Raw genomic sequence first — 26,395 nt, forward strand, 5'->3', positions numbered from 1 at the left:
CGTTCCATTTTAAGAACGATTGATATTTAAACAATATATTCCTCAGAAAACCCATAAATAAGGCGTAAAACTTTATAGATTATGCGGTAGCAATGGGTATATACAGGGAGTCTACGAATATATACCGGAAATGAAAAAAAGAAGGCAACGCTTCTGTATCAACTAACATCGTCATTAACCTCTCAAAGGACCTACTAAATTCAGGAAGAACTATTACTGCTGATAATAATTCTACAAGTCTTGAACCCAACTCAACTACAACAAATATTTTGTTGGACAGTAAAAGCCATTATATTGATACATTGAGAGCTAACCGGCGTGGAAATCTGAAAGAAGTTATACTTAAAAAGTTAAAAAGAGGGGAAGTATTTGAACAGGAAAACGAAAAAGGTCTATGCGTCCTGAAATGGAAAGATAAGAGGGATGTTTTCTTCTCAACACTGAGCACACTACAGAAACCGTGGCCACACAGCGACGCAGAATCGAAAAAATGAATCGATTTCGTTCGGAAGACTTAAGAAAATCGGTTTTGGTTTACGCCAGGCAAACTCTTGTTTAGTCCATACTAAATTACTCATGTAATAATAAAATTTTCCGCATTTTCTCATCCGCAGAATTTCCATTCCTATCTATTCGGCTCCGCTATATTGTGCGGTCTGCTTAACTCAAACATAAGTATCTCTGCTAGGCATTTAGCTGTACTACAGTTAATTATCAACATTTTAAACCAATAATCCATTAGCTTTCGACTCATATTACAATTGCTAGCTGAACTCTAAACAAAGTTTTACATTCAATAATTATAAAGTGTCATTTTTTTTTTAAATATATGATTTTAGCCATATTTTTCGACTATATTTTTTGGAAATAAGAAAACTTTGATTAAACCTCCATTGAAGCCCTTCCCAAATTTAATACACTTTTGAGAATAATTTATATTCACGACAAGCATTTTTAGTTTGGTGTGTTTTTTCTAGAAGCTTATTTTCTAACGTATTTATTTATACCATTATCTTCAGTTTTATACAAATATTCTAGATTGATTCTATTTGTGATTGTTTCTAGTTTTGTGCGCACAATTTGAGAAGGGCGTTTTATATATATATACATCTTCCAACACAAAAATATATTCAAAACACTAGCTGAAAGATCATTTTTGTTTAAAATAAATGGTATTAGATGATTAAAATGCTCTAAACACTTCACATTATTTTTTTAATTCTGGAGAATAAATAAAAGAGACATTTGAAATATATTTATCTGTCAGAGACATATCTTTCTGTAATTTGTTCTATAGATGCAGCACATATACACATATAGAAGGAATGTCTTTCCCTTTCTGTCTAAAAGTTTGTGATTCGGCTACACCATAAGAGATGGGTTAAGTTTACCGAAAGTACAAGCTGAATATAGCCGCAAATGTCAACCATGAAAAAAAATATTTCGATCTGGCAGTGTTGGGATGTTTTTATAATACATATGTTGTATGATTCAAATATAAAGAGAGAAAGCTTTTAAAAAGTACTTTTTGATTATACTATTTTATGAATTCTGCAATTTTTAATTTATATGAAACAATAACGAGTAAATATTTGTCTCTTTCGAGATTAATTGCAAACATCTGTTGAAATCTGGCTACTGCTGATTTGACGATTACCAAATCTATCCACTAATCCATCAAAGAAACAAGTAGTTACTCATTCTTGTTTTATATAAATAAAAAATTGCAGAATTCATAACATAATATAATTAAAATGTACTTTTCTAAAGCTTTATCTCTTTATATTTGAAGCATACAGCACATACATTATAAAAACATGCCAACACTGCTAAACCGACATTTTTTGTTTCATGTTTGACATTTGCGGCTATAATCAGCTTGTATATATAATAACGGATTTATTAAGGCTGTCGCCGCTTCTCCGCCCCCAATTTCCATCTTTTTCTGTCATATGCAGTTGCCTCTTCTAAGTCTCTTGCCGCCATTGCTTCATCAATATCGTTGCGCCAACTTCTCCGTGGTCGTCCTCTCTTTCTTCTTTCAGGAGGGATCCATTCCAGTACTCTTCTAGGCCATCTGTACTCTGGCATTCTTTTAACATGTCCGAACCAGATTAATTGTTTTCTTTCTATGTCATCATTGATATTTCGCTCCATTTTCATTTCGTTTCTTATTTGTTCGTTTCTAACTCTCTCCAATTTCAATCTACCGCAGCTTTGTCTCAGATAATCCATTTCTGTCGTCATAAGTTTGTTTCTATTAGCTTTGGTGACGTCCTATACTTCCGAACCGTAAAGTGTAATACTTTGGACTATACTACCGTAAATGTGTTTTTTGGTTTCTCGTCGAATTGTTTTTTTGCCAGAGAAAAGAGTTTAAGGCACGGGTCGTTGCCCTGCCCTTGTTTATTCTTTCCCTGATTTCATCTGCGCCATTTTCCTTCTTGTTGAAAATGACCCCCAAATATTTGCAGGATTGCACGCCTTTGATTTTGTCGTCTTCCAAGACTAGATTACATATTTCATCTGTTCCCACTGAGATATTCACATTTTGTCATATTGATGTTTAGACCTGCCACATCATATTCTTCTTGCAGTTTTCTTACCATATAGCTAAGATCGTAGCTGTCTTCGGCAATTACTACCTGGTCATTCGCAAAGAAAAGTGTATATAGCTTGTTTTCTTCCACCGTTATTCCCATGTTTCTACATTTTTTTTACCCATTTCACTAAGGATCTGTCCAAATAGATTTTAAATAAGGTGGGTGACAGACAGCAGCCTTGTCTTAGTCCCTTTGTTGTTTGAAAAGGAGAGGTGATTTCTTGTCCCATTTTAATTCTTGCAAAGTTTTGTTCGTAATATTTTTGAGTGGCGTTAATAAGAATTGGGTTTATTTTCAAGTTACCCATTTCTATCCATAGTTGGGAGATCGGTACACTGTCATGCTTTTCCAAATCTATTAAAGCTATATGGGTTTATCTATTTCTCTGCACTCGTTTTTCCATTGCAATTTTTAATGTGAAAATATTATCCATAGTGGAGCGTCCGGCCCTAAATCCCGCTTGTTTTTCAGGTTGTTTGTCTTTAATATCATTTTCTATCCGGTTTCGTAGTACTTTTGAGTATAGTCGGCCTATAGTAGCAATCACTGCGATTCCTCTATAGTTTTTAGGATCCATCTTTGTGCCTTTCTTGTGTATTGAGGGATATACGATTGTCTCCATTCTTCTGGAACTTCTTCTCCTTGTACTTTCGGTAAACTCAACCAAGAGATGTTTCGTTCTGTTGGGGTAGGTCGAAGATAGAAAAGCAGGCTTCTTACCAACATTTTTCATTATTGACATGGTATATGATAATCTGTTGTTAAAACTTTCAATGAGCATAACAAATATGTACTTGTAGATTATTTTTTAATATAAGCTATATTTTTCTTCAACAGAAAAGTTTCCTCTCCCAATGTACTATTTCAAAGACTAATGCGTTATTTTTTCTGTATATGTTGCAGTTTTAGCCGCAATAAAACCTGAACATACAGACAAACTGCACAAAGCTTAAGGATTGAGTAAAAAATATATTTAGACTCAATAAACTCATTTGTATAATTTGTTGTCTATTTAACCCTAATAACCCTGACGTTCTATATGTAGGACGCTAATTTCAATAATTTTTGAACACGGCCCTGTTTAAATTTGATAACGCCGTCTATCACAAAATGTTACTCAAGGACAAATCGTCCCATTGTTGTTTAGTTTGTTCCTATCCCTTGAAACGTCTACTTGTGGTGCGGTTGTAAAAAACGTAAAATATGGCTGAGCATGGAATCAGATTTGCAAGGTAAGAAATGAATATTAAACTTTTGATAAAATATACTTTTTTATGATGTTATTTGTATATAAGTGTTCATTTTTCCAAATCGTGAAATAATTTTATCCAAAATGTTTGCCAGTTGGCTGCCAGGTGGTGATAAATTTGACCGTCCTACATGTAGGATGTCAGGATTATGTACTATTATGGCATGAAAATTATAATTTTGAGTAATTATTGTAATCATTGGATTTCTTTGTTTATTTTACTTAGTATTTAGCCCAAAAGAATTTGTTGATAGTGTTATGAACATACTGCTTTTATTGTTTCAGGGGTTTTTCTTTACATGAGGCCTTGGAGATGTTAGAAGAAGATGAATTTCCTCATTCTCAAGCTAATATAGTTCTCTTACCTCCGGAAGATGCCGCTGAAACAGATGAGGATTCTGGTGATGAAGAAAACGTGTCTCCGGATAATTTGCCTTCAAATATGTTGAGAACAGTAGCTGAAATCCATGTACCTCGTTCGGTTGACTCAGATTCGGATGATGATATTCCATTATCAAATTCTGTTAAATCTGAGAAAGTTTTGAAGATTCCACGGCAATACCACTGGTCTGAAGTAGCAACCACCTCAGAGGAAGCAGAAATACTTGATTGGTCAAAGGATAATGATCTCAATATTGATACAGAAGATACTCCCATAGACCGGTTCATGAAGTTGTTCGATGAAGAAATTTTTGATTTACTGGTTGTCGAATCCAATAGATATGCAAGCATGAAAAATAAGAAAAATAAGCCTATATGTATCGAAGAAATCAAAGCATTCGTAGGAATTCTTATTCTTAGTGGTTATGCTCAATACCCAAGGAAGAAGATGTATTGGGAAAAGGATAGAGACGTCTGTAATTCCTTAGTTTCTGGGGCACTTGCTAGGGATAGGTTTGATTTTATAATGAGCGTTCTGCATATAGCCGATAATAATAATTTGGATCATTCGGATAAATTCAGTAAAGTTAGACCTCTCTTTAGGTTACTAAATCAAAATTTTTTAAAACATGCAGTTTTAGAAGAGAACCACAGTGTTGATGAAGCCATGGTTCCTTATTTCGGGCGTCACGGCTGTAAACAGTTTATAAAGGGTAAACCGATAAGATGGGGATATAAACTTTGGGTTGGATGTAACAAAAATGGGTACGTAACGTGGTTTGAGCCATACCAGGGAGCATCAACACACGTATCGCCTAAATACAAGGATTTTGGTGTCGGTGTAGGTGTGGTACTCAGTTATGTTGACATTCTTAGATCAAAGTGGGAGCTGAAAAAATTTCATTTATTTTTTGATAATTTTTTTAGTACAATGCCTTTATTTGAAATGCTGACAGAAAAAAATATCAGAGGAACAGGAACCATAAGAAGTAACAGAATACCAAAAAATCCGCTGAAATCGGCAAAGGAGTTACAAAAAGACAAAAGAGGTTCGTACGATGCTAAGTTTGACGGTAATAAGAAATTGACAATTGTCAGCTGGCACGATAATAGTGTTGTATCGCTCTGCTCGAACGCAGTTGGTACGAATCCTATTCATCAAGTAAAGCGATATTCGCGACAAGAAAAAAAAACGATACTTGTTCCTCAACCATTTATGGTAAAATTATATAATCGAAATATGGGCGGCGTAGATCGATGCGATCAAAACGTAGGTTTATATAGAACTGGTATTAGAGGAAAAAAGTGGTACTTCTGTTTGTTTACTCACTGTATCGATTTGGCTATACAGAATGCTTGGCAACTACATCGAAGCAATCAGGGCACTTTGGATCAATTAGCTTTTCGACGACGCACTGCAACTTCACTTCTTCAGCTATATACAAAAGCGACTTCATCTTCTTGTGGACGGCCAAGTCGAAGAGAAAATGCCGATTCTCGTTTCGATGGAATGCATCATTATGTGATTGATCAAGAAAAAAGAACTAGAGGTCGCTACTGCCATAAAAAAACAACTACAAGATGTCAAAAATGTGATGTTGGTATCCATGTACGCTGCTTTGTGAGTTACCACACAAATAGTAGTGCTTGATCCTGACGTCCTAGATGTAGGACGCTAATTTTTTTTTGTGTACATTGCGATTTTTTGCAATATTATTACAGTAATGTATTCAAGTGTTCCAAATAAAACATATTAATAACAAAAAATTGCAGTTTTAATACTATTTCTTATGTCAGGATTATCTGGGTTAAATACTGTCTCAACCTTTAAGACCCGGCTAGAATTTAGTCAGTCTGTACGAGTGAACGCAAAACATAAATTCTTTACTGCTGGCACGACAAAAAACGCATTTCTTTAGTTCCTGAAACGAATCTTTTTTTCCAACAGTAAAGGGTAAGTGGTTATTTAAATAAATTCTTTATGCTGCTAATTGTGTTAAGTTGCCTCAATTGATTGTTCTTATGTTTATAACCATACATTTTATATTTTATCTTTGTATTAATTTAGTGTATCTTTGGCAACAGTTTGAGCCTCTGTAAACACAAAAAATTCTTTTTAATCCAAATATTTACAACAAAAATCTTCCTCAGCTAGTGCGATCTACATACAAATTGTACTCAACAAGCTTATATCTTTTTATATTAGGCCTCTCTCAACAAAAAACGTAACAATAAAATTTCAAGCTCATAACGATTACACTCAATAATCTATCTTTATGTTTAAGGCAATTTCTTACACTGAATGTCGAGTTGGCACTTGGCAGTCTTGGTTTTGCGTGCCATTTTACTACTTTTGGACCAATGAACTACTCTCTAATACACAAAAAATATTGGATAAATGTAAAGAAATACTAAAAATTAAATTTTGAATGTATCTTACTGGGTTTTAAGGTTTTTGGAGTCGGTCATAATTTGGACACAAAATATTAGTGGTTGGCGACTGAGTGCTGCATAATAATGGGTTTTAACATTCAACATGTACATTATTTTTAGTAAATTAATTTTTAAATAATCTTGGTGTTATAATATTTTTAATTACCGCTTTTTAGAGTTGTGTCTTAAAATCTTTGAAGAGAGTAAGCATAATTTAAATGTTTATTTGTCCCGCCAGATTCCTCTAGAGATAGGTACTGTCCTTTAATTTCGCTTTTCTTTCTCAATCCCGCATGAATTTTAAAATAATATCTGAATTAAACAACCAAATAGGCGACAGAAAGTTGAAGATCGAGAAACATTGTGTGAGAATCGAAATAAGAAATAAGGTTAAAAGGCAGCACAGTCACCTCGCGGTATGGAGAAAGATCATTCTGATTTTGGCGGTGTGGCGGACCAATTTTTTATATTGAAGACTACACTAGTCTAACCAAGTGCATTATAGCTGCAAAAGATATAAATTATCATATATATATTATATAAATTATCAAAAGACAACGCATAACAGAGTGCTTGTTGTTTCTGTTACCTTTAACCGTAAGGGCTAATCTCTGTCTTCCTCAATCATTTTCTTTCCATGCTTCTTTGAGCAGTTTGAACTAGAAAAATTGACTCCCGCCGGCAGTCAAGGCGGCTCCCATAAGCTTGCATATCAACTTGTTGACCACCATACTGAATAAGTAGAATGACAGGGGATTTCCCTGTTTAAACATCTTTTCTCATTATGATATTCCCCTTTCATTTACTACCGAGAGTGACGCTCATACGAATCCATTACGTATCGTTTAAATGCGTAATAAATCTAGGTGGCACTCAACACTCTAGGCGATGTATGCGAATATCCATATAGCCTTGTGTGACGAAGGTAGTACCACAGACATACAACCATTTCGAATTATTGATTTGTAAAGTAGTTGAGTCAAACAACCTTAAGAATGGAAAAAGATTGTTTGCATGAAATTTGCAAACACTTTAAACCAGATAAACTCTGTACGATTAGCGTTCCAATCTCAGTGGTCTCTGCTCTACCACATGGAGTTCTGCGCTGGGAGGATTTATTGTGACATGGAAGACTTAAATTTAAGATGGCTAGGTAGCCTGAAGTAGATACCAGAAAAAAAAAACAGTCTTCAACATTTCAAACAAAATTGTCCATTCTCAAGATTTATAGGGTGGTCTATGATTCTAAAATTATGCTTTGTTAATCTCCGTATTCGATATTTGTTCAAGCAATATAAATCTTTCAGACAAGTTTTCTGCAACAAATTTATTTTGTAAGCTACTATTACTGTAAGAAGAATGACAAGACACACTGTGCTATTCTCTGCGACAAGACATGTCTGATGAGAGGCAATGAGCACGCAATTGCAATAACGTTATGGTCATTGAACAAATTTCCAATGCAAAGCGTTGTCTTTTAGAGGAATAGGCTTACAAATCTAAGTTGCAAAAAACTTTTAAAAGATATATAATTTAAATTGATAATAATCTGATAAAATATCAGTACGCCACCAAAAACTATAACGTCCCACTACACTTGATACATTTTAAATCTTACGATAGTAGTTCACTATTCCAATACGATAACTTATCACATTTAGAAAAGTTACAAGGCAATGATATAACAAGTACGTCTATTACTTTAGTGGACATTTATAAAACATTTTAACACGTGTCCAATGTTCGTTAAAATTTTATCTCTCGCCCTAAGTGTACATTACGGTATAAAAGTTACACAACTGTGTTTAAAAAATTCTATAAATCTTCAAAAAAATATTCACCTCGATTACGTCAGATTTATGAACATTTCAGAGACATATTGCTATTGAAACGTAGATATTTCTAGATTTTTTTAAAAATAATTGAAATTAATTCTTAGAAATTAATATAATTATACTTTTGCACAATTTATATGTAGTTTATAAAGGGATAAACGGTCACTTACAAGATTATAACATTATGCCATTTGAGTTTTTTTTATTGTACATAATGCGTTTCTTAAGTATCTTATGATTCTTTAAGTCGCGGTTTTGGCATTATATATACAAAGGGTTCACGGTGCATCTTTTTCTTTTTCCACTGTAACTAATTTTTTTATTTATAAATCACATTATACTTCTATAATTTGAATCAACTGCCAGCATTTTCTTTAACTTAGTTTTCACTAATACAGAGTTTGCGTAATCTATATCTTCCTCGAACAAATCAATATCTATTCTCAGTTTTTTTACACATATCATAAGTATTATGTCTGTCCCAAAACTATCCACCTTCGATTAAAATTTCGTTTGAAAACATTCTAACGCCATCTGTGCTGTAAGAGTGTAAACACTAATTCTTGCAAAACTTGCTGAACTTGCCGTATACCACAGATACTATTGGGAAGTGTCTAGTTCATAATACCATGCCTTTGTTTATATTGTCTATGCAACAAGTCCTGTGGGAGATAATTATATAAACAAAATACAGATAAAAGTGGTTCAATCACTTTTAAAATGACGGCCAGTTCGTTGACAACAAGATGCGTTTTGGTCGACTTTCCAGTACAACATCCGAACCATTTGAGTGTGTGCGAAATAGAAAAGACTTATGAATTCCAAAAGTTGTGTTGTCTAACCGAGATTTATTTGGGAATGACTTGCGCGTGAGCCAAATTTATTCTAAAAATTTCACGACTGAGCAGATTGTGGTTCAAATATTTTTGGGTGGACCATTATGAGGATCCATCTCAACGTTTCGATATCCTTGTAGTCCTTCAAAGTCCGACGGGCAATAATAATCATCATCGGTATCATCCAGGTCTTAAGTTACTCATTTACCTTATTTTCGCTCACTAGAAAAATAAAGTTTTTACGAAAGCTATCTCATTTTCATATGAAAGACTAGAAATAATTGTGAAGTTTGTAAAAAAAGTTAGTTTGGGCGTGTTGGCAACGTTGAATAGATTGAAATAATTTTTAGGAATCAATAATACTCTTTATTATGGCAGAAAGTTTTTAACGCTGTATTTTACATCACTTCACTTTTTATTATCCAATATTTCAATTAGTAAACTAATAAAATATTGGATAATAAAATTACTTTACCGGTTACCGGTAAAGTAATCCACACAAATGCTCACTGGTAGCTATCTTTACCGCTCAACGATCTTCAGTGAGTCGTGTGGTGTCTAATTTCACCAAAAATCCTTGTGCAACAGTACTGTTTGTGCTTATGATCTAGTACTCATTGCTATAAGTTAGAAAATAACCTTTAACAAAGTGGTACATATAGCTACCACTCACACTTAGAAGGGGTAAACTCTTTATGAATCTTATTGACTTCGTTTATCTATTGTTATATTATTATTTTGTAAATAAATACTTAAGTACTAATTTGTTTTGGATTTTTATAAATTGAGCAACATTATGACTGTTATACGACTATACATAATATAGAGAATTCATTCCAATAGCTACATGTTTCCTAAAACCCGTAATCAGTGATTTTTTTCAAAAGAATCACAAAACTCTTTTTAGAGCTGTGGTCTATATATTTACATATAAATACGTAACTAACACGAAACACTTTATGGTAAATTTATATTTCTAAATGTAGAGGGATAGGGCACATTTCGCAGGCAAGAAGTTTAAAGAATTTTCCCAGCCAATATCACAGCGACTTCAAAAAATTAATCTATTCACATGCGAAGCCTTCGTTATTTTTTACCACAGCAAAGTACTTCCCCGCTCTGTTTTAACTACAATGGTAAATGGTAAACATATACTATAGATTTCTCTGACTCTTTAGCAAAAACTTCAATTAACTTAAGGCAAATTACATCTTCATCTGAGTTTATGGGACTTATTCGGAAATTTTTGTCCCTAGGTATTCGTCTGTAACTGTAGCAGATATTAAACAACCCTCAAGCGCTGATATTATAAGTGATACGAGATCGCCTTTGATGTCTGCTGCAGTTGCAGACGAAATACCAAGAACAAACTTTTCTGGAACAGTGCTACAAACCCCGATAAAAAATCTACCTTTACACGAGAGTTCCGCGAAAATCTACACTTCTGTAACAAGTAGTAAAGTTAGTTAACAAAAGAAATAAATCCTTTAGGATCATAATTTATAACTCATTGGAAATTATTTTTTAAATATTTCGCTATTTCTATAAATTCCTTTTTAAAATGTTAAGCTTGCAGTTAAACAAAATAATGAAGTAAAATAATAAAATTTCTTAAGGCACTGGATAATATTTTACGATATACTTTATAAATTTTTTAAATTGTATCAAATGTGACCTAGTTTGAAGGTCCCCTTTTATTTAAGAGTTGACGGTGAGCCCACCCTTCAGTCCTAATCTGATTAACAGATTATCTAAATTATTGTGAGTACATTCTTCTACTCTAAGCAAATAAGTGATGCTGCTTTTACGTTAAGAAAGTTTATTTAACAATATATAAGACTGAATTAAGTAGAATTTAATATTTAAAATCTTTTCTTATAGACAGTGCATATTTCAGTATTCATATTATTTAATGTTAATTAATATTCCTATGCAGTCTCTATTTTAAACATGTTAAAATCGAAATGGATTAACTAAACAATAAATTTTGTGTTCTTGGTACGTATTTAACTATTTTTTTAAATTTCATTTCATTCTTTTTTATTCGACACTGTTAATCCGTTGCAAAGGAAACTTATATTAGTTAAGACCGTCTTTTAGGTGTACATAATTTAAGACCTTTTTGTGTATACACTTTATATTTATAACAGGATTGATTAAGAATTCGGAATGAAATTAAACTAAAAGAAAACAAAGACCATCGTTATCAGCAAGGACATAAACAAAAATAAACATAACCGAAACTGAATTAGAATGAGTGGCAAAAATAACGAACCTGGGATGCAACCTAAATGAAGATCGGGACTATTACAAACCGATAGACCTACTTCCAGAAATCAGCCAGATATCAGAAATAGTAATTATCTCGATAGTACAGGAGGAACGGAAATATTAGGAATAATTTTCGAAGTTCAATTTGTATTTAGAGATCAACATTTAAGCGAGCTACAAGTACTCAGGCTAATGGAGTAAATAGCTGCATGATTCAACGACAAACAATATATAGGAGCAGCTTTCCTGGATGTAAATAAAGCTTTCGATAGATTATGGCATAAAGGAATGATATTAAAAATGAAAAACTAGACATACAGCGACATATTAATGAAAGTTTAGGGTTTGATGGGATAAGTCCTGTCATAGGACGGGATTCCGGAAGTAGACAGGAAGCAGTGTTATCACCTCTAGTGTATAACATATATAAAGCAAGCGTTCCAACATCACTCGTTAAAAATCTACTGCGCTGAATGCACTGAAAGACTGATGCATACAATGGAAAATATCTGTACTAGTATAACAAGAAGTTATTTTTGAGAAATGAAACACCAGATAGAAGACCAATTAGAAGTACTAAACACTTCCATCGAGTGGAGAAATGAGACAACATATATGGGAATCATAATGAACAGGTCTGACTCTATAACTCACACAGTAGCAGCCGCCCAAGCGAACATCAGAAGACTCACAGGAAAATACAGCAAACAAGCCATCAAAACGCCGTCCCGGTTTTATAAGCAAAGAATATGTCATGTGAAGATTCTCAGGATTTTCATATGATTCGCAATTAGCATGACGTTAGTCCCCTCACGGTAAAATGGTACGTGTGAAGGTGGAGTGGCTGGGGAGCATTGGGGTTGTGAAGGTTTGTCTCTGACTAGTTCAGACGCCAACGATCCCCACCCCAAGTCATGGATGACCAATTGTTCTTTACAAGCATGCATGCCCTCTGAAGTATTATCTAAAACTGATCAGAATATCATAAGTCAGTCATATATAGAACCAATGTAGTGCTCAAAAGAATGAAAAAAACTAATAAACCTAGTTAAAAAATGGCTTAAGAATATCAGACAATGGACCAATATAATATCGATCCATTCCATTACGGCCAATCAAATTAAATTACCATCATAATCATACCTGTTCATCACATATTATTTTTGTTTTATTATCATTTAACCATGCGCATGGCGCAGTCACATCAACATTGCAATTTTTAAATAGTTACAAGCTTAACACATTTATATTCCATTACAAGTTTAATATCTCAGGACCTGTTTCTCTATTTATAAATTAATATAAAAATTTATGTATTTAAACGCATCTTTATATTTTACCTTTAAGAAGCTTTATCCTTAAATTCTTTGGAGATATTTATGAATATCGTATGTAAATTTTTCATTTGATTATATATTCAAGAGTTCATAAAATCTTGACAAAAATATAAAAACAGAGCGGGGACTATTTAGTTACGTCAGTACATATATTCAATTTTTGAAAAAAAAATCTTCCATTTCGTCTAATGCACAATTAAATGCTACGCTACAGCCATTTTCAATCGCAGTTGAAGGGATGAACGAAAAAGTAAGTCTGCTTCATACAGAAGAACCAACATACAAATACAAATGATTCTTTAAAATCAAATATTTTGTAAAAATATACCGACAAAACTGGATTGAAAATTGTATTTAACGTCTGAAATAAATACTTGTGCATAGATAACAATAACTTCCATAAGTAATATACCTTTTACGTCTTCTTAGACGTAAACCAAAGATCAAGATCGAGATCTTAAATTATATGATTTGCTATAACCTGGCCTTTCAGACTCCAAAAAATCGGAATCCAAGCTTGGAATTTTTGACCGGTTCATTATAGAAGGATGACAACAATTGTAGTAAACAAGTAAAAATATAATACCAAGTAAAAATGTGACTATCTGTCCCCCAGCTGCTCCATAATACAGCATAGGATTGTCTACAGAATTGTTAGTGACACACCATACTACCAGTGCTGCTGTGTTTTCCATAAAGCATACTAAATAATAAGCTAGGTAGACGTAACGTGTTGGTCCGTCTCGTGGAGATATAAACGCCAATACGTATGCCAGTCCTAACGCTGTTGATAGAAGCAATTCCTCGCATCGGCTACCGCATGCTGCTGTTTGATGTTGGCCCAAGGCAAGCCATACGGACATTACACCCCAATGTAAGGCGCAGACGCAACCCATCCAGGCAGGGAATATTGAAGCTAAAAGACTTAAGGCTAGGACGCGGGACACTGAAACAAAAAATATATAAATAAAAACTTCTTTAATTGATTAAATCTCTTTACAAACTAATTGAGAGGTTACTTTTGTATGACAATATGTAAACAAAAGAAAAAAAATTATCTCAACATTTTTGCAGGGTTTTTCATTTATTTATCATTACGAGTACAGTGATGTATGTTTTTTTGGAGATGTGACATTCGCCCAAAGTTTTTAGGACCACATGAATTATTACGGACACACAACACAGAATATTAGATATCAAAGAATAAAAAAAACTACATTTCTGAATAATTTGAAGATGAACGAATAGAACACTATACAACGATTGCCATAACAGGTCCATCTACAACAGAAAGTGAGGTTACATGGGTAATACAAACGGCAAAAAATGGAAAAGCACTTGGCTCCGACGAATGCTGAAATACTAAAGTTTTTTTGGGAGAAAATGGAATTAGCACAGGGAAATAAGCTTTTTGTCGTGACACTCGTCCGGCCAGGCAACCGACAGTTGTTTTGAGTAGTATGGACCTCTATAAGAAGAACCTATATGTTTCCTGCAGTCGATTTTTTGGACTTAATTAATTATTAACAAATTAAGGTCAAAAAACGGTAAATTTTCGCTTTTTTCGTCTATCAGCAAAAAGTAAAGCGTTTGAAACAAATTTGAGAAGCGAAGAAACTTATAAAGTCATAAAAACCTTCAAAATAGCGTTTTCTAAACGTTCCTATCCTTATTTGTTGCTTAAAACGTTGCAAAATAAGTCAAAAATTTCGGTTTTTCATAAATTTTAATAATTTTTTTTAAAATAAACTTATACTTTTATATTACACACAATGTTGGGTCTTGTGGTCTGTACAGAGGTCCAGACTACTCAAAACAACTGTCGTTTGCCTGGCCGTTTTAGTGTCACAAACGGGGTCCTTTTTTTACTTATTTCCCTGGTCTACACTGTCTGGCCTCTTTAACAGAATTTATGACACTATGATATTACCAACTGATTGGTTTAAGTCAAAAAGGCGTTTGACAAGGCCCGACATAACAAAACGCGTCATTTAGAGTGGAAGCGAGGACCCATCAGTGAGGCCGGTAGGTAAGGCAATTGTACTGAAAATCGACTGCATCATTAGACTGCTGTCGATTAAGTCACGATGGCGAATATGGTAGCCAACATGATATCCAACGATCTACAACGGGCATGGAACTAGAAGAAGATAAACAATGAATTGGTATAACTCATTCTAAAATAAATAATCTGTAAGTATCCGTATTGTATGTAGGTTAAAGCAACCTATATGATGAGTTTTATTTCCCTTTCCTTTCCTGGTGAATTATAGTAGCTGTTATCCTACTATTTGTTTTAGAAAGTTTAGTCCTCTTTTGGCGATACTAGAGGGTGTAGTGGATACGCCTTAGGAAAGCATACCTTAAAAAATGCTACAGAAACGCAGGGAAAGTGTCATAATAGTTGTATCAATATTTTACAGTTATAATTTTACAGGACAAAATGACTTTTGAAGTGGTTCGAAGAGTAGAGGACGGAACTGCGCCAGTGGAACGGTTTCTGTACTGCGATGTGGAAAGTAAATGGGAACCTTATGCATTATATTCTCCGTTCTCCGTATTATATCCGCTCTGAATTATCACTTCTTTCTTCTACATAATCTTCTTCTTGGTGATCATAATCATTATCGAAAGGTTTTTCTTCCTCATCATCTAATAATGCTTTCTCCATCAACTTTTGAAGACGGTTCTGCTGTCAAACTGTGTAATCTGAATCAAGACCGATACAGAAAGAATCGATATACTTACTTCTTGTGATATATTTAAAAAACTTTTACCGCAAGCACAATTTACATTAAGGGATAGTAAACGGTACTTAGGACTACAACATTGTGGATGTATTCCGATAACATTTTGGTATCGCAATAAACGCTGGTCAAATCTCTTAATGTCCGTTGATAATATAGGTGTAATATATTCAAAAATTTGTTTATTTCTTATGAAATTTGTTTTCATATTATCTAATCAACTTTTTGAGGTAATGTTTCTATTTTAAAAGAGTTACTCTCAAATTGCGCAATCACATTTCCGCCAATTTTACGATTATTTTTTTAAAAGGTAAAACATGACATCACTATTATGGTTAGCAAGTAAATTATCTACTGCAATAAAAAAATATCGCTTTTCTCTTGAAACAATCCGTTTAATTTCAAAACAAATATTGTAATATTTATTATCCTAGATAACAATTGAATCACTAGTCATAACTAGAGACTATGTATTTTTTAACATAAATATTCTTCAAAATATTTTATTAACAGATGCTTGTAATGTTAACAAGTGGATTTATGTTTCTTCATATAACTTAGATAGTGCATGCTGCTAACTGTTGTTTTAGTTTTACTCCTTGAAATATTTGTTGTACGAGTCTTCGCCTATGCAATTAGTGCTTCTTCTTTATCATGTACCATGTCCTTTCAATACGTTAGTTACCATCATAGCTATCTTAATTTTATTCACTGCCACTAGTCTTCGCCGTAGTTTTGTCATCTGAGATTAGGATTGCGTCGCCAGCATAACAAAGGATTTTTATTTGTTTTTTGCCCAGTTCATATCCTTGACCTACATTTTTAGTTCTTTGATTTTGACAATTACTAAATTGAAGAGCAGTAGGTTTAAGCTAGACTGTTAGATCTCCTAGTTAATATCTTCTTTCAATGTTATTAATTCTCGAATTAAAGTTACCATTCTGTGGTGTGGTAACAGAATTGATTGTAAGTACTTAATTCGATTTCTATTGTTTACTTTTTTATGCATGGTTATTATGATCGTCGTCCACTTCTTTCTTCTTCCTCATGTACCGTGTCCTTTCATAACGTTGGTTATCATCATAGCTATCTTAATTTTGTTCACTGCCACGCTAAATAGCATGCTTATATCAATACCATACCAAGTTCTTCAACCATGAAGTCTTTCTTCCTCCTGGACTGCGTTTGCCTGCTATTTTCCCTGGCATAATATTTTGTAGCAACCTATATTTAACACGTCTCAGTACATGTCGGAAGTACTCCAGTTTTCTCTTCTTGGTGATTTTTATTCTTTGTAATCTTGCTGAGACGTTCTAGTATTGTGGATTATCAAAACCAAGAAACTTTTCAAAATTATTCTATAGCATCAGAAGCAGGCGGATCTGCAGTGCCAATTTTAGGTCTTTGTTACATAATACCTTGGACATCCTTCTAAAAGCGGCTCTGGCCTGCTTAATTCTTGATCTAATGTCACCTTGACTCTCTGCGAACTGATAGACAATTTGATCAACTTGCTCAAGTTTGGTACTATTTACATACATAGACGGTTTTATATTGTTTACTTATTACGAGTATTTTGGTTTTCTCTGTGTTTAGATTCAGACCTGCTTCCTTACAGCTCTCAACGACACTGTAAAGTAATGTTTGCAGATCTTCTCGAGTAGAAGCTAGGAGTACTATCGTCCTCATATCCCAAATTATTGATGACTTCACCGTTCACAATTATTTCTTCTTCTTTTTCAGAAAATGAATTCCCGAAAATTCTTAGACAGTCGTCTACTGGTATGTATACAATTTCCTGAAAAGTAACTCTATGCTTTTAATGAATGTTTTTCCTCCGTACTTTAAGAGTTCATTTCGTATGCCACCGAGACCTGGAATTTTCTGGTTTTTAATTTAACTTTGCTATGACTGATTTATTCTGTTGTGACTTTTTGTTGTACTTTTTTTTGCTTGCTCTTGCTTTTTCGTCTACTTTTATACGCACACCACTGTTTTCAGTTGTTTTATATACTACATTCACTGCTACATTTCTATTTTGTTTACATTTTTATATTCGTAAATGAGGTTTCTCTTCTTTAAGGATTTTACACTCTTTTCGTTGCACTGCATATGGACCGTGTTCCATCTCTTTAGTAAATCGTGTTCAATATTTTGTTTTTAAACTTCTTATCTTAGAATTAATGAAATTTCGTCTCTCTGTATTTTTAGGTGCTAGTTTTTTATTGTTAGACTCCTATGCTGTCTTTTTTGCCCACAGCTTGTTCGGATTTCCTCCTTTCATTACGTTACGAGTTTATCTGAAACCTTTATTTTAAATGTCTTGTATACAGCCATTTCATAGTCTGATCCCTGGAGAGTCTATGATTATTTTTTTTTTAAGTATTTGGGTGGTGTTTTTTTATTAGAAGTATTTTGATTGGTCAATGATCTTGTACCGTATTGATTGCATTATTTTTCCCAAAATCGCATCAGTGAGTTATCTTATATTATCTAATGATTTGTTGATAAACAACGGTATTTTGCGAATCCAATGTATATTTAATATAAATCACGGTAACGGATATACTTTATTTGCAAAGCTTTGAGTACGCTTATTTACAGTTAAACCTATTAAAATACTATCCCGATTTGTTGGTTTACTTATATATATATATATATATATATATATATATATATATATATATATATATATATACATATACATATCAGCTAAACAGCTCTCAAAGGCCCAAGGCTTGGATGGAAATTTTCCTCCACGCCTTCTTGTCCATAGGTTTGGTTTCCCATTCTCTCACGTTTATCTTTTTAAGGACTTCTACGGCGCCTAACAATTTTTTCTGGGTCCTCCCTTCCTTTTTTCTCTGCTAGCGTCCTCTTAAATATGTTCTTTGTTACCCTGTTCTCTGTACAATTTTTCTTTTGCTTTTCTTGACACTATTTTGGATTTTAGCACTTTCAGCAACGCTCCTGAACTCCTATCGTTAATGTCTCTGCTTTCTTTATTTCTATTTCTATCCTCTCGTGTACGAAAATGTCCAAATTAATAACAAAGTTATATACTATTATATAAATAATATGACTTACATGCACTCATCAATTGCCAGCAAAAGGCAACTAGGATGCCTGGCCACTTCATTTTGTCTTTATCGTCCCTGGCATAACGCACTGATCTGTGATATGAAGTTAACGACCAAGCTATTGACATGAGGGCTACCAAGACAGTCCAGGCTTGTAGTACAGCTATATCTATAAATTTAAAATATTAAAAAATAAAATATGTAACACATGTTGAAAATATTTGTCAACATTTAAGCTTAGAAGATTATAAATCCAGTGTGGTGTATAATATAGCTTATAAAGTTATACTTTTATACACGCGTTCGCCGTTACAAAGTTATATGGGAGTCAATCTGCACAATCATTACAAATGTAATGCTATAGGTAAGAGAGAGCAGAAAGAGAAAAATAACTAGGTATACAGGTATATGGTGAATCGTTTGCTGTATATAAACATTTGACCTGTAATAGGAGTATAGTAAATGAATGATTGAATCAATATTTTAATGAAAATATATATTTTTATTTTCATATATGTATAAAAGGAGTTGAATGCAAAAACATTTTTTTACACATACTTTGCAGTAAAATTCAGTGTTTATTTTGTTATTAACATAAAATACAATACAATAAACTGCAACATAATTCAATATAATAATATATTACAAATTAAAATGCAATATTTATAAGTATTTACAAATGACAATATACATAACTTACTTACGCATATGTTTAATTTTCCATGATAATAATATTAATAAAAAAATAATAATATTAATAAATATTAAATATATTTACAAAAGGAATATTTTTATTCTCGAGAGAAAAAATATATCTTCTGTCTCTCTCTTACCTATAACTTACATATATAATGATTTTGCCAATTCACTCCCGTACAAATTTCCAACGTCGAACGCGCGTATAGAAAAATGTTTGTGGAAGATAAAAATAAAAAACCAACAACTCGGATTATGTTGTAAATTTTTATTTTATTTTAAAATTTAGCATTTTTGCGTATATTACATATATTTAATAATATTAACGTGAGGTTTTTAAATATTTCAAAAATAAAAAGGAAATTCATATTGGGATTCGAACTCACATATACCAGCGTATGAACCAAACACGTAAAAAATTTGCCAATTAGACATGACACTAACGCATTTCAAAATTGACAGTTTTCGGTCATACAGTGATTTATTGTAATTATTATTTTTAAATCTAATAATAAAATAATTATGAACATTTAATAAATAATACAAAACATATCACATAAATAATAATATTAAGTAATATTTACTACGATTCTTAAGGTGGAGAAGTGACATTAAAAGCTATTATTATTATTTAAATAAAATAAAATGAGGTATAACTTACTTATGTTTAAATTAGGTTTTTCTGGATGAGCAACATGACTGAGCAAAATGACCAATTGTATTATGGCTTGAGGAGCAGCATGTAAAAAACAGTGGAACAATCTCAAAAGGGCACTATTCGTGTCTTCGTCCAACATCCGACGATATAAAATGGTTTGTTTAGCCTCATTACCAGTAGAGGCTTCTATTTTGCTTCGAATGCCGTAAATTAGTGTATCTATGTACCTCAAAAGAGGAGACAGTTGGAGCAAAAGAAATATTATTCTGATGATCCATTGCGACACTGAGATACGGTCTAAGGTGGGATCGTCGTGGTCTATAATATACCTGAAAAAGAAATTCGTTGTCAGTAACTTTTTACAGATTAAAATTAAAAAATATTCAATATGGTGATACACCAGCATCTTCTGAAATTTTCGACACATTTTCTAAAACACGGAGGAGAAAGTATAACCCTAGAGATGGAAAAATTTATACAAAAACTAATATTGCACTGCAAGATACCAGACGCATGGAGAAACAGCATAATGATACCAATGTTCAAGAAAGGAGATCACCTGAACACCGCACAAGCTTACCACAAAAGTCCTAACCAACAAAATCAATAAACTAACAACAGATCCTGTGTATACGCCGTATTTGTACTAAGACCAATCACAGAAAAGGCCATCGAGTACAATAAACCAGCATATCTATGTTTTTTAGACCTGACAAAGGCTTTTGATCGCATCCAAGTCGAAAACGTCTTACACCTACTGTATAAACGAAACATACTAATCAATATTATACAAACCATCGAAAACATCTACCTCCATAATCGAATACAGGCAAAGATAAATGGAAAACTAACACAGTGTATACCAGTACAAAGCGGAGTCAGACAGGGTGACTCGTTAAGCCCACTTCTCTTTAATTTAATAATGGACGAAATAATACAAGCAGTACGTAAAAGTCATGGCTACAGAATGGGGAACAAAGAAATCCAAATATTATGTTATGCAGACGACGCCGCATTAATCGCCGAGACAGAAGTATCTTCAATACAAAAGCTAAGAAATACAATATGATAATATCAGCAGAAAAAACCAAATGTATGTCAACATCTAAATACCCACTACGGTGTAAAATAATAAAGCAGGAAGCAAGGTTTAGATATCTGGGAATAGATATAACTAGTTACGGAGATGTTGAAGAAGAAGTATGACAACAAAGCTTAAAAGCAAGTAAAGCGACGGGATCTCTTAATGACACAATCTGGAAGAACAAACACCAAAGACAAGACACAAAAACAAGAATCTATAAAGCAGCAATTAGACCTATATTAACATACACGGCGGAGACAAGACCTGACACATCAAAAAAGAGACGACTGCTAGAAACAACAGAGATGAAAATACTCCGACGAATATCAGGGAAAAGTCTATTGGATAGGGAGGGAAGCGAAAACATAAGAAGAGCATGCAATATAGAAGACATAAATGGATGGGTGACAAAACGAAAACAGGTGTGGAACGAACACATCAGTAGAATGGCAGAGGATAGAATAGTACGAATAGCACGAGATAAGTCACCAAATGGACGAAGAAGTATTGGCAGACCAAAAAAAAAAAGATGGTGCGACAATTTAAACATTTTGGAGGCTAATATTGAAGAAGAAACAGGCTTTAAAGCCTACATACAAGAAGGAAGAAGGAGATGTTTCCTAATAGCGCCAATACCATTTGATCCCTCACCACTGATTTAATAAAAATATCTTTAAAATTTTTAAAACTCTTTTTTTATCTTTTTATATTATTTACTTGCTTATTGATTATAGTGAATGATCAGATAGCAATAATCATAAGATTCCTGTTGCAGTTTTATCAAATAAAAAAAAACTTTTTATATTGTACACTGAAATTAGATCATCAAATGAAATTAATATATTTTGATTGTAGGGGCTTGCAGTAAGGGGGATTGTAGTAAGAAGGGGCTCGTTTGATATATTATGTCTTGGGTATTTTTAATCATATCCAATTATTTTTGTTATAAACGTCGCGTCGGATCATCATTATGGTGTAGAAAATCGATGATTGTTTAGGTCCGGTTTTTTGTAGCTTCCTCTATCTTTGACTATTCTGCCGAATATTTATCAATCACAATGTGTTGTTGTTTTGGTTATTTTATCTTATTTCTGTTTCTTTGTTTGCATTTTAGTGTGTGTCCTCTCATAAATCTTAGTGTCGTCATCTCAGTTATTCTTACTAATCTCTTCAGTTACAGTTCTTCGTTGTCCCATATGTTATTATTGGTCACACGCATTTTCAATTTTACACTTGCAACTTACTTGTTTAAGCATCGCCTATTTGCACTAAGATTGACGTGTACACTACCGCAAGGCTATCACATCTCTCATTTCTTATGGATAATTGTTGTTATTAGTTCTTTGAACATCATCATCATCATCTTTGGCTCGAGAATCCTCTGTGGATACTGGCCTGCTCTTAGATTAGTCTCCATTCTGTTCGGTTTCTGGCAACCTGTAGCCATCTTCTGATCTCAGGTATCCCTAAGTCGGTTTCAACTCCATCTAACCACCTAATTCGCTGTCGGCCTCCTCTGCTTCTTCTTCATATAGGTGTTCCTCTCGTTAGCTTTTTAGCAATCACGTCAGGCATTCGTATTATGTGTCCGGCCCACCTAAGTTGCTGTGTTTTAATGAAGGTTACGATATCTGGTTCATTAAATAGTTGGTATAATTGGAAATTAAATCTTTTGAGCCACTGCCCTTTTCATCCTTCTGCGTTAGAGTCCATGTTTCTGTTCCGAATGTGAGGGTGAGGATCGGCCCAGCAGTGTTTTGTATATAATAATTTTAGTTTTTCTTTGGATATATCTTGACTGGAATTGTTTTTGGAGTCCATAGTATGCCCTATTTGTAAGGTTTATTCGTCTTTTAATTTCTTCGCTTGTTTTCTTGGTAGTAGTCACTAGCGAGCCAAGGTATGTGAAGCTGTCAACAAGTTCAAAGATATTACTTCCAAATGCTGTTTTCCGTTCCTCATTTGCTAGAGGATCCTTAGTAACCAACATGTACTTGGTTTTGTCTTCGTTGGTGACTAGACCGACCTGTATCGCCGCTGTTTCCAATTCTAGGAAATGTTGCTCAACATCTCGGTTGCTACGCCCTATTATGTCAATGTCATCAGCGTATGCTAAGATTTGTATCAATCCATTGTAAATAGTACCGCCGTCTCTAATTCGTGTGTCTCGGACTGGCTTTTCCAATGCAATATTCAATAGGAGGCAAGCTAGGGCATTCCCTTCTCTGAGTCCATCTTTTATCTTAAAGGATCGAGAATTTTCTCCCTCTATCCTAAAGTTGGCTTTTAAGTTAGACATTGTCATTCTCGTTAATCGGATAAATTTTTTTATTATACCAAACTTACGCACCGAACAGTATTGTTCTCTTGACACTGTCGTATGCGGCCTTGAAGTTCCCATCCCCCGAATAGGGGATCGGTTTCAATGTTAAATTCTAATGTTTTCTCGAGAATCTGTCCTATTGAATGAATCTGGTCAATTGTTGATTATTCTGGAGTAAATCCGGCCTGATATTTTCCAACTATGCCAACTGTGTAAACTTGTAGCCTTTCGTAGAGAATATTTGCTAGTATTTTGTAAGCAGATGTTAACACGGTCTGTAGTTGTCACACTGGAGCTGATCGCCTTATTATGTAACGGGCATATCACGCTTTGAGACCATTTACAGGGCACGATCTCATTTTGCCAGATAAAAAGTAAAAGAAGTAAAAGTCTTTGGGCAATAGTTGGTGTATTATTCCAAGCTGCTTGTTGGATGTTACTAGCAATATTTTCTATAGCTTTGTCTAATTCTTTAGGATGTTTCAATAAGCCAGAAGTCAGTAGTTTATCTAGTTGTAATCCGAAGCTAGCCTAATCAATATCTTACTAACGTGGCGGGGTTTCTTTATACTAAAGTCAGGGTATGAAGAACAGGAACATGATTTTATATCCCAAGCTTCTTTCACTTGTATATAGACAGACATAATACCTTTAAGTCAATTAAGGTTTTTGTTTGAGTCCGTTGGCCGATAGGTGGGTTTGCTTGTAGACAGAACATTCCATTTCAAGGCCAGGTTCCTCCAAACAACTTTCAAATAACTTAAAAAAATTTAAAAAAAAAGTATTCTGAGAGTGACTGCCTATCTTAATGGTGGGTACCCTTAATTGTAGAGATCCCCATGAAAATTAATCACTCAATTGCACTGTTTTATTGGGGCAAGAGTGACAGTCGCTCAAATTTGTTGCGCTAATTGCTTCAAATTGAAATCATGGTTTTCCTTCATGCCATCCTTATGACATATCCGGCACGAGCACAAAGTTTGCTGCGCCGGCTTAAAAATAGCTCCCACTTTAATATGTTTGTGACGAAAAAAATTTAATTCTTTATTTGTACACAAAGGGTACCACCCTTTGCATGTAAATGATCTGTACTCATAAGAGGGTTAAGGTTTTATTTAACATGTTTTATGTAATAAAAGAGGAATAATCCTGTTCTTTAGACAATTTTGGTGTGTATATTTATTAATTGTGTAATTTCGTTTTTGGAATAGGCATCCTTATGCAATTTACCCTTTTGTTCTATATATTACCGCATCGTGTTATTTCTTTGAGTTAAATAACATTCCCATATCCGGTGTTATTTGTTCTCTTTAATATTCGAGTAAGTCCTTTGTTCTTAAATATTATCCTGCTGATAATCTTCCGTTTTTTGACTAAAATAACTATCTCGACATGTGTCTGATGATTTTATCCGTTTTTATTTCTGACAGGTTATTTTCTTGATTACTTTCGTTACTGTTGCTGTTTCCTTTAAATAATACCGCTAAATGGCTTTCCCGTTTACTTTCTGATAAACTGTTTTTATTAACTCGCCATTTCGTTGCGACGTTATCTTACAAATCTAGACATTCGTTTTGGTGCATAATAAAATCTGTTTACATTTAATCTGTAAACAGTTTCTGAGTTTTATTTTATTCAAATTTTATTGGTTACCTTGTACGCCGTAAATAAACTTGGAGACAACAGCAAGATGATAGGATTATGTTATGATTATACAGTACTTACAAGATAATATACCGAAACTAACGAGCTGTTTTTCTCGCATACATAATTAAGCAGTTATTATCATCAATTATTTAATGAAAGGGAAAAAATTCCACGTGCTAAACGCAAACAAACTGTTTTACCTTTTTTAGTAACAGACAAACATGATCCCGAAGGGAATAAAAACATTTTATTATTAGTGCAACAGCAGGCAACGTTCCTCCATGCAAACAGAACATACTATAATTTTTGTAATAGGATTAACGAGAAAAAATATAGAAATTTTAATAATTATTATAATACTTTAAAGCTATCATTAAATTAATTAGTCTTGAGGGAGTAATATTCATGTCTGCCTTATTTTTTAGAACACCTTTTATAAAATACAGTATTGGAACCCCAAAAAATTAATTTCATCGTATATATATCCAGCCACCCTGCAGTCAACTCTTCACTGTTTTTTGAAAAGTTCACATTTGTGCGATTTAATAAGCTTAGTGTTAATTGTGCTAGGACACGAGTCTATCTGAGAAAAAAAATCATTGATTTCACGTAGAAATCTTATAAAAAATATTTTTAAAGATTCTAAAAGGTATATGAGGGGTAGCTGATGAAAAATAAAACGTTTCTTATGCAGTTTAGAGAAAAACGGTTCAAATAAAAATTGTAGATCTTAAAAAGTTCTTCAGTTTGTGAGTTTCTAAATTACAATACATAAAGAATTCACCAAGATAGTTGTAAAAAACCCTTAATTTTGCAGCAATTTATAAATGTTAATAACTTTGTTTTTTGCATAATGTCATGTAATATAACTAGCTACCTACTTAAAATTATCGCAGTTAATGGGTTATTAAAGTGTGCTAAATTTCAAATAGATCGACCAAGTAGTTTATAAGATATAAGATAATGTAAAGTTTATAAGATAATGTAAACAACTGTTCTTGCCCAGACACTCACTCTAGAGTAGACTAGGCGGGATCTGTAGAAATTCAGACCATAATGGACATTTTCCATAGGAAGCTATTTTTTTGCTGGAATCCCTTCAGGATGTGCCCAGTATCGATAATCACGATATGCGCCAGTCGCAAACCCTGTGCTAAATTTTTTATTTAACAAAATCTGAAAACAATTGAAAATTTCTCATTGTTTTGCTCCTAT

At 33.4% G+C, this 26,395-nt stretch overlaps 1 protein-coding gene across 1 annotated transcript in view; it reads right to left on the reverse strand.

Annotated features, from left to right (window-relative positions):
• Nucleotides 1–5,786: 5,786 nt before the first annotated feature.
• Nucleotides 5,787–26,395, reverse strand: part of LOC140443943 (XK-related protein 6-like) — a 55,429-nt gene continuing 34,820 nt past the window's right edge. The window contains exons 2-4 of the mRNA XM_072535467.1: nt 20,130–20,455; nt 18,780–18,941; nt 5,787–13,891 (exon numbers count right to left, since the gene is read on the reverse strand). Of these exons, the coding sequence (XP_072391568.1) occupies nt 13,389–13,891; nt 18,780–18,941; nt 20,130–20,455 (991 nt within the window). The 3' untranslated portion in view covers nt 5,787–13,388. The remainder of the gene's footprint in view (nt 13,892–18,779; nt 18,942–20,129; nt 20,456–26,395) is intronic.

This window comes from Diabrotica undecimpunctata, chromosome 6, assembly GCF_040954645.1.
Source record: "Diabrotica undecimpunctata isolate CICGRU chromosome 6, icDiaUnde3, whole genome shotgun sequence".
Lineage (NCBI taxonomy): Eukaryota > Metazoa > Arthropoda > Insecta > Coleoptera > Chrysomelidae > Diabrotica > Diabrotica undecimpunctata.